This window comes from Hibiscus syriacus, unplaced genomic scaffold (genome assembly GCF_006381635.1).
Source record: "Hibiscus syriacus cultivar Baekdansim isolate YM2019G1 unplaced genomic scaffold, ASM638163v2 tig00110332_pilon, whole genome shotgun sequence".
Taxonomy (NCBI): Eukaryota; Viridiplantae; Streptophyta; class Magnoliopsida; order Malvales; family Malvaceae; genus Hibiscus; species Hibiscus syriacus.
The window spans coordinates 2,356,556-2,366,727 of NW_024062688.1; the positions used below are offsets into that span (position 1 = coordinate 2,356,556).

Here is a 10,172-nt window from a genome sequence, read left to right on the forward strand (position 1 = left end):
CTCAGACTCATATTCGGGTCGGGTACGAGTTGGGGTGTTACAACACAAACACATTAAAACCAGAAGCATGGGTTGGCTCAAGGGTTAGTTGAGAAAAGTTGAAACATCATTTTTATATTTTGTGTAAATTGATAATGATATGCAAATTAGTTGAAAAAAAATTACTTTTTTAGGTTATTGATATGGTCGGTCGGACTGTGGTGTGGGAATCTAAGACAATGAGACATTCACATAAGATTACGATTATAAGCATATTAGGGGCATATTAGGGAATGTGATACGGTAGAATAATTACATTTTATTTGTTGAATTTCATTTATTCTAAAGAAATATTCAAATTTATTTAATAACGTATGATATGTAATGACACATATCGTGGTTTCAATGAATAACAATAATAACCATTGGTATTTGGTGGTGTTGGATTTAATATTGGAGCAAGTAAGGGTATATGATACGCTGAGTTCGTCAAGGAAAACAAAAAGAGTCTAGGATGTGAGAAAATTTGTGATTAACCAATTAAAAATATTATTTATTATGCATGTTTTATTTAAGATAAATGCTTAAATATATAAAAGGTGGCCAACGTATGTCTTTTTTTTAATTTAGTGTCTAACGTTTTTTTTGTTTCAGTTTGGTGTCTAACGTTTTTTTCCGTTACTCAAAATGAGTCATGTCGTGACGGGCCGTTAGTTTTCTCTGTTAAGTGACACGTGTCACAATCTGGAATTTTTAAAAAAATAAAAATAAATAAAATTATATATATTTAAAAAAAACACACAAAAAATTTGAAATAACCCAAAAACTTAAAAAACCTTCATTTCAACCATTAACTTTTAACCCCGTCACCGAACCATCCTTCTCCGACCGGTGATAGTGTAAACCGCCGTTCCAACCGAACTCAGTAGCAATCGACGACCTCAACCCGACCCTCAGATCACCCGAAATCGGTCACCGTCAAGCTTAATCGCAAGAAACCATTCAGACTTTCAATTTCCAGTGCCGTTCGTGGTGGAGCTGTCGTCGTCAGACTTTCAAACGGTCATATCATTGCCTGGACAAGCTTTGTAAGAGCCTTAGCTGATGTAGATGCAAAGCTTGTCCAGGAAGCCCTTTCTTCAATGTCCAGTGCAACAAAGAAGGCAGTTGTAGATGCAAATGGAGTTCTTATTCTTATCGGGGTTGTTGTTGCTCATTCTAAAGAGTGCATGCAAGGAGAGCATACACAGGCTCTGCAGCATCATGCGACTCATGCATTAGCAAATATTAGTGGAGAAATGTAAACTAATAAATCAATTGCTTTACTGACCTTCCTTGGGTTTCATCCCATGAACACAATGAGAAACACCGATCAAAGCCAAGATTCTCAGCAGTCAAAACAAAATTTGATAATGCCCATTTCAATGGCTTCTTGTTACTATTATCATTTTTCTCTTATTTTGGTTCCTTTTCATCATCTCCATCTTCTGATTCCTTTAAATTTGATGTACAAATAAGCCTTTCAAATGCCTTAACCAAATTCACAACTTTCCTTGATTCCGGCATATTATTCTTTGCTTCTTGGTTACCAATCAAATCGGCCTCTTCTTCAAATTTGGTCTCAGATTTGTTCTTGAAGAAATCCTCTTGAGATGCCTGCAAATTCTCATAAGCAACATACAGACATTTCTTCAAACTCCCACCAAACTTCTCTTTACATTTGCAATCGATTTCAACATTTGGATTTGGATTTGGGTCAGACCTTTCTTTCTTCAACTTCTTCTTGGCCACCACGAACTTTGTCTCCCCGAGTTTGGTTTTAGGTGAATAAACTATTGGATTCCTGGAAAAATCTTTCTGGGAATTTGAAGATTTTGTTAACGGAGAAATCGAAACAGAAGTGTTTGGATTCGAATTCTCGTAATGTTTGGAAATCTTTGGAGTTTTGGATTGAGAAGTCCCACTCCATACTGGGTCTTTTACTGGAGTCCCCTGTTTTGAATGCTTGGAAACCTCCATTGGGGGGAAATGGAAAAAAATCTTTTCAGAAATTGGAATATAAAAACTGTGTTTTGGTTTATGGTTGAGAGAAAAGTAGGAGTTTTGACGAGTGGTGGTCGAGGTTGGAGGTGGGCGATCGAATGGTTTCCTTATGATTAAGCTCGATGGTGATCGATTTTGGGTGATCTAAGGGTCGGGTTGAGATCGCCGGTTTCTGGTTAGTTCGGTGGGAGCGGCGGTGTACACCACCACCAGTCGAAGAAAGGTGGTTCGATTACGGGGTTAAAGGTTAATGGATTAAAATGAAGGTTTTCAAAGTTTTGGGGTTATTTCAATATTTTGTGTTTTCTTTTTTAAAAAATAAATAATTTTATTTTAATTTTTTGTAAAATTACCAGATATTAACTCGTGTTACTTAACGGAGAAAACTAACGGTCTGCCACGACGTGACCCATTTTAAGTAACGAAATAAAATGTTAGGCACCAAATTAAAACGAAAAAAACATTATGTACTAAACTGAAAAAACGGACATACGTTGGACACCTTTTGTATATTTAAGCCTGAGATAAATATAGTTTTCTAAGTTTAGTTTTTTTAATGCATGCGAGAGCATTAGAAAAAGGTTTTACTCTTCCGATTTTTAAGGAGGCATTTGAGATGCCTAAGACATCAATAAAACAATTGAAATTGGTGGAGGAGACATTGAACATTGAAACGAATGGGTATTCATTTTAACAATTTTCATATTTATTTGTCTAATACTTGTCACAATGGAGATCGAAACATATTTTACAACATATTCTATTGTACATAAATGATTATGGAGTTCATATCATAAGGAGGATGCAAATAGAAGTGACCGGGGGGGGGGGAGAGTACATAGTAAGGCGTTACATAATTTATATATTTATAAAATTTAAATAAAATTTCAAATTGAATGATGTGGTAATGGACTGCCAATTCGAATATAGGTTGTTGGCGAATGAATTGTATGACAATATTAACGGATCTGGTTTACCATGAAAAAAATGAAAAAAAATGGGACGAAATCAGTTATTCTAGCTTGTTGTATAAGCACGAGAAAGAGAAAGTGAGCAATATGGGAGTATGTAACACCCCCAACCCGTACCTGACTCAGATATAAATCTGAGGTGTCACATTGACTATTCAAATCGTTTACATTTATAAAATTCATAGAAAATTTAACTTTCATTAGCGTAAAATTAACAATTTACATAAGTGTGTTCAAAACATTACAAAATTGATCAGAGCATACGTACTTCCCAACTTTGTTTACATGCCAACATATCTATTACATAAAAAACATATTGTGCAAAGTACTTCTGATCCGATCTTCGAGTGGGGGTATACTATTCTACGGTTCTAAGCCTGATCCTCTTGCTTCTCGGTACCTACGTGTAAAACGCTTACACGCTAAGTCATAAACTTAGTGAGGCATAAATACAATAATGCATTTCCTAATGTATGAACATGCAATTCAATCATTTCATGTGTCATCACAATTATAAATTCACTATTTAAGAATATCACATATGATCTATTATTAACAAATGCTAACATAATATCTTATAAGAAAGTAAACTCCTTTAAATATTTTATGTGCCCATGTATATTATTGAGAACTTAAGGCATGTGAGTATTTTGAGGTTGTGCACATATGTTGTCACCACAGCTCGTATAATTCCCACTTAGTGCCATATGAAATTTGTCCCGAAAGATCTCATTTATATGTCCCGAAGAACCTATGTATATGTCCCGAATGACCTATGTAACCCTCAACTCTTGGCATGCCAACTATACCTATAGCTCTCATATCACAAAACACTGGCATTATCATTATGCTCCATATATATATTCATATAATCATTATTTCACCACATATTCATGTACTCATGTCATTTCTCTTATAATCACATATCACATGTACATATAACCATCAATCTCATATCATATAGGATATGTTATTTGATTATCTTCATATGGATCATATAGCATGTATCAAAACATATAAACATGTACCGCTTATGCATGTGTTTATAATGAGCATACTATATGTATGTTCATAACAATTGGACCATGAAAATTAACATAGGAAATAGACTTATCAAATGTCTTATTTCCATAAAACTAAATTTATAGTATGCACTCACTTTAGCCTCACTTGACCTCAATCACTTCTATGACTTAATTTCTCTTTCTTGATCGTTCCTAACTTTTCGGTCGTTCCGGAACTTGCTTGTGCTCGATATCTACACAATCATACATTTTATATACATATTAGCATTCTAAATCTCATGATTCGATCCGTAATTTCTTAAGCTCAAAGAAAGGATTAAATCCATTTTCCACTTGGAGTAGTATCGGTGCCCAAGGTATGGTACTGATACTTCCCTAGTTGTGGTATCGATACCAAGCCTAGGTATCGATACCCATTTTCGATTATGTAATCCTTATTTCAAAAATGGTATCGATAATGTCATTATGGTATCGGTACCCTTGGATAATCGTTTTCAGTTTTAAAAAGTATCGATCATTAACACATAAATATAGATATTTTAACTTTCGATCATATCTTCAACTATTTTAATATTTCAAAGTATCGATAATTTTATAAAACGTATCGATATTTAATGTTTCGGTGTTTGTTTTTATTTTTTTTCGTGCAATTGTATTCCTTAATTATATTCGTAACATTTTTATCTTTTTACTTATTTTCCTTTCACTATAATTAAAAAGTATCTATCATTACAACATATGTATCGATATTTTCAATTTTGATATTATCTTCAATTTTTTGATATTTAATAGTATCGATAATAATATACTCAATATTGATATTATAATTTTCGAACTGTTTATTATTTCTTTTGGGCAAAACATTTTTTATCAATCTAAATATTAACAAAACATATCGCAACCGAAATTTTCATTCAAAACCTTCACATTCTTGGGAGCAATTTAATTTATAAAAAATATTAACAATACATTGCAGATCACAACCTACTTTCTTAGTAAATCATAACATTCTTAGGTTAACCTATTTTATTTTTTAAATTATTAACATTACATATCACAACCTATTTCTAAATTAACCATGACTTTATTGGGCGCAACAGTATTTATTATATATATTCATAATGTTTTCAGCTTTTTACCTTATTTTCTAATCGTGGGAAAATCTAAGGCTCTATCAGTTTAAACTCTACTAATATTTTAGGTGTAAGTCATTTTATTATTAAAAATATTAAGATTCGTGGTTGCAACCTGCTTTCTTTAGAATCGTGACTTTCTTAGTCGAAACCTATTTTATTGATAAAAATATTAACATTACAGATTGCAACCTATTTCTTACTGAACCATGACATTATTTGGTGCAACCGTAGTTGTTTTCACATTTTAAACTTTTAACTTATTTTTTTCGTGGGAAACTCCAAGGCTTTATTATCTTAAACTTTAATAATATTTTAGGTGCAACCCATTTTATTATTACAGATAGCAATATTCCAGATTGCAACATGCTTTCTTATTAAACATATTCATAACATTTTAAGCTTTTAACTTATTTTCTTATCGTGGGAAATTAAAAGTCTCCATCAGCTTAAACTATGATAACATGCACAACTCATTTTATTATTCAATATGTTAAGATTTCATAGTACAACCTCATTCTTTATTGAAACAAGACATTATAGAGAGCAGCCGTTTTTATTATATATGTTTGTAACATTTTCAATTTTAAACTTATTTTCTTATCGAAGGAAATTAAATGACTCCATCAGCTATAACTCTGATAAAATTTTCGGCGCAACCTCTTATGTTAATTGTATTCATAAAATTTACCATTTAAAACTTAATTTCTTACCTTTTATAACATTATACTAAAACCTGTTATGTTAATTTCTTACCGTTTTTATTATACTAAAGTTATTTTCATAATAATTTTTTTATAATATTTAAATTTAAATTAATCAATTGATTTTTTAAATATTATAATTATAATATGATTGAATCATGTCATAGAATTATTGTTATCTCTTGACGTTATGAACTTGAACGCGTCATTTACAAGGAATATATAACCGGTCATTATCAATTAATTGGAAATATTTCGAATAGATACAATCTTATATTCATCCAAAAAAAATAAAAAACACATACACATTATAAAAAAAAGACTTTGCAGTCAAGTGTCAATTAAAAAAAATAAAGTCAATAGTATTCAGATTTCTTAGATTTCAAACCTGTAGGAACTTTAATATATTAAGATGGTTTGGATTCAATCCCAGTAAATATTTTGGAATTTGATATGATGAATCCCCTTTTCTCTAGAATGAGCTTCTTTCTACACCTAAAATAGAAAATAGAGTCAATGGTTTACGTCATATACTTCTCGACTTTAGAAGAAAAAACGACGGGGTGCAGCTCAAATTTAACCTTTATTTTATAACTTCATGTATCTGATCTATTGATCAATTAATATTTATCGAGTACTGTAGAGACAAGGGCGAGTGACCCTCTCAATCCAGTTTGCTCCTTTGTAATTGTCATAATTCGAACCCCCAACATTGTTTAAATGATCTAGTACCTCATCTCACTAGATCACCTTGTTATTGGTTCAAAATTTTAAACTTTGTTATCTTAAATATATGAAAATATCTGAAAAAGAATAAATATCTAAAATAATAATATTTTTTAAACCTACCCCACATTTTTTTTTAAATTTAGATAATATATATTATTGAGTCAAACATTTGGGCGGAATAAGTCATATATGGATACGTATTTTGGTTAAGTGTAAATGTTCACTCAAAAGTATAATATTGTATTACTAAAGTTTAATTATTATTTTGTGTGTTAAATATTAACTTAAATTTAAAATTATAAATGCACGTGTAGATAGATAATTTCGAGCTATTCATATCATTTTCATTGTATTTTTATTTAACATGCTAAATTTAAATTGTTTATTAAGTTGATACGAATGCATTTGAAATTTGATCTATTCATTATAAATAAACTCTTCATTATATTTAAATTGATATCCAGTGTCTAAATTAAAGGTAAACCGACGAAATAATCTAATTAATTTAATACGAATACTTCAAAGATTCGATTAAAATATTTCAGAATTTATGAATAAATTAAAATTCGAGTGATGGTTTAGTGAAATTGAGCTTGCTGTATCACAAGAAAACTAGGTTTCTAGAGAAACTGTATATAAAATATTAGATCTTATTTTTAAATTTCTAGATCCACGGTAGGATAGGAATGGAGGAATTCAAAGTACGCAAGACATAAATCCACATACTATGTTGATAGTAAAAGTGAATGGTAATGAAACCAGTAAGAAAAAACCCGTTTTCATTGTGAAATGCTAAAGCTTTTAGTCAAACTTTTGCTCAAAATACTTTTCCTTTTCTTGTTGCTGTTTGAGGGTAATAGTTGTTTTCAAATAGAAAGATTTTAATTGTCTTTTTCTTTGGTGGAAAATATCTGACAAACCAACAACATCTCCATCAGCCCATAAAGTCTTCAAATGTGAAGCAATGGATCTCATATTTCTATTCAAAAACTACGACTTTGACTAAACAAACACATTATAAAGTCTCTTAAAATAATCTCAAAGTGGTAAAAGAACAACACTGGACAATGGAGGTGAAGGAGAAGATGATCTCTTCAGTTAACGATGAAGATCATGATGATGTTCTACTTCCGGGATTTCGATTTCATCCAACTGATGAAGAGCTTGTTGGCTTCTATCTTAAACGGAAAGTGGAAAAGAAACTCTTTAGCATCGACCTGATCAAACAGGTCGATATCTACAAATACGATCCTTGGGATCTTCCGAGTACGATTCTTTCTTCTTAATTTCGCAGTTTCCAAACTTTTTTCCCAATTGATGGACGCTCACTAACTAATTGCTGTGAAACTTGTTGCAGAAGTTAGCAAAATTAGCAGTGTTACAGAGAAGGAATGGTACTTCTTTTGCAGGAGAGGCAGAAAATATAGGAACAGCCTAAGGCCGAACAGGGTTACAGGGTCCGGGTTCTGGAAAGCGACTGGGATCGACAAGCCGATATACACCGTCGGCAGATTCCACGATTGCTTAGGCCTCAAGAAATCACTGGTTTATTACAGGGGAAGTGCAGGGAAAGGCACCAAAACAGATTGGATGATGCATGAATTTCGCCTTCCACCTACTCAAGTTCCTACTAATACCAAGGACAACTTGCCAGAAGCTGTAAGCATCCATACGAATTAATCTCCCTTAATTAACCGAGATCGATTTATGTTATTAAGATATGTTTTATTTAACAATTTGCAGGAAGTTTGGACACTTTGCAGAATCTTTAAACGGGACGTTTCGTGTAGAAAACATGTTGCACAAGATTGGCACAACAAGAAGACTAATCTTTCCAAAGAAAATAGTGTTAATTTTACTACTACAACAGCTACCAGTTCAAGAACAAGCAGTGCAGAGTCGGAGAATAGTGTGCAGTTCAAGGAGATGGAAAGGAAGATTGTGAATGATGATTTCTATGGAGAGAACCAGTTGTTTGCAGGGACCACGACTCAAGTTCTTCCGTCGTATTTAAGCTTTTCAAATCCGAATGCCGATGAATTCTACTTGGGACATCAAAACTGGGATGAGCTTGGGCCAGTAGTTGATTATAATACCCTGGCTACATCACTGCTATATAGTGACTGGAAAATACTGAGGGATATATAATACTTGGATCATCCAAATAATGAAGAATCTCTTGGGAAACTATATACTAATCCATGGATGCTCTCGTTTTTTGAGTAGGAAAACTAGATGGGAATTTTTTAGGTTAGAATATAAAATCTGAAATAAGTATACTTGGTTTAATGGAGAAGTTAATAGGAACATGGCCATGTCTGTTCTTGGTATTAAACTGCTGCAGAAATATACTCTCTTTTTTTTTCGTTTATTAAAAAGCACATCTAGTCATGGAATTGGATACCCAATTTTGATTACTTTTTACACTTCATGATGTTATTAGATAATACCAAGATTTGATAATTTGTTTTTCATTTATTAAAACACACAGCCAGTCACATGGATATGTAGAAACTGTAGGAATTATAGAAATATATGATTACGTAAATATCCTTTAATTAAGGGATTCTGTAAATATTCTACAATCTCTTATTTTAAGGGATCATATCTCCTAGGATTAGTATTTTTCCTTTCTTAGAGTTTCCTACTTTAGAGAGATGATTTGTATATAAATATGTAATCTGTCCTATTGAAAAGAATAAGAAATTACAGAGAATTACTCTGATTTCTACATGGTATCAGCTTAGGTTACAGTTTCTTTCCAACCTAGATGATGTCCACAACTTCTTCTCCTACTCCGGAGATCACTTCAAATCCAGAAAATTTTTATGGTTCTGCTTCTCAATCAGAAGGTAATCTGGTCATGAAATAACCAGAAGGTAAACCTCATGCTACAGTTTTTTCCTCCTCCCAGTCGTCCCCTAATTGGATCCTCGATTCTGATGCTACGGATCATATGACTGGTAATAAGGATTTGTTTTGCAATTTTTTTCCAAACTTTGGTAAAGCTGTCAAAACAACTGATGGTTCTTTGTGCAAAATAGAAGGACATGACACTGTTATTCTCAATGACCATATTGTACTTAAAAATGTCCTCTTCGTACCAAATCTGGCTTGCAATCTCGTTTCCGTTAGTAAACTTTCCACCGACTTGCACTGCTATGCAATTTTTAATGATATTGATTGTACTTTGTAGGCACTGAACTCGAAGAAGATGAATGGTAAGGCCAGCTTGCAGAATGGTCTCTACATTCTTCCTGCCTCTACTAAAACCGAAATCTCGAAATCTTTCACCACTTTAGAAAAAATTGATAATGTTATGTTATGGCACTATCGTTTAGGTCATCCTAGTTTTCATTATCTTGCAAAAGTTTTTCCTGCTCTATTCATTCATAAAAGACCAAATTTTTTTTCTTGCAAAGTTTGCTCTCTTGCCAAACATACTAAATCAACTTATTCTCCTTCTACATATAAGCCTTCTCACCCTTTTGCTTTGATCCATAGTGATATTTGGGATCCTTCTCGGGTGAAGAATGCTGATAATTGTAAGTGATTTATCACTTTCATTGATGATCACAGTAGGATAAC

The 10,172-nt window shown here is 32.3% G+C and overlaps 1 protein-coding gene and 1 pseudogene across 1 annotated transcript; one reads left to right on the top strand and one right to left on the bottom strand.

Annotated features, from left to right (window-relative positions):
- Nucleotides 1-1,284: 1,284 nt before the first annotated feature.
- LOC120119241 lies at nucleotides 1,285-1,998 on the bottom strand (annotated as a pseudogene).
- Nucleotides 1,999-7,626: 5,628 nt separating this feature from the next.
- LOC120119207 (transcription factor JUNGBRUNNEN 1-like) lies at nucleotides 7,627-8,816 on the top strand. The gene is made up of 3 exons (XM_039139064.1): nucleotides 7,627-7,850; nucleotides 7,942-8,243; nucleotides 8,328-8,816. Exons 1-3 carry the CDS (start codon nucleotides 7,652-7,654, stop codon nucleotides 8,730-8,732), a joined length of 906 nt encoding a protein of 301 aa, XP_038994995.1. The 5' UTR covers nucleotides 7,627-7,651; the 3' UTR covers nucleotides 8,733-8,816.
- The last annotated feature ends 1,356 nt before the right edge of the window (nucleotides 8,817-10,172 follow it).

What these genes read in the sequence shown, in the direction of transcription:
- LOC120119207 (XM_039139064.1), top strand. Translation starts at nt 7,652, where the DNA reads ATGGAGGTGAAGGAGAAGATGATCTCTTCAGTTAACGATGAAGATCAT. An exon ending in CGATCCTTGGGATCTTCCGA is followed by an intron (nt 7,851 to 7,941) that starts GTACGATTCTTT and finishes AACTTGTTGCAG; the next exon opens with AAGTTAGCAAAATTAGCAGT. An exon ending in AGGACAACTTGCCAGAAGCT is followed by an intron (nt 8,244 to 8,327) that starts GTAAGCATCCAT and finishes AACAATTTGCAG; the next exon opens with GAAGTTTGGACACTTTGCAG.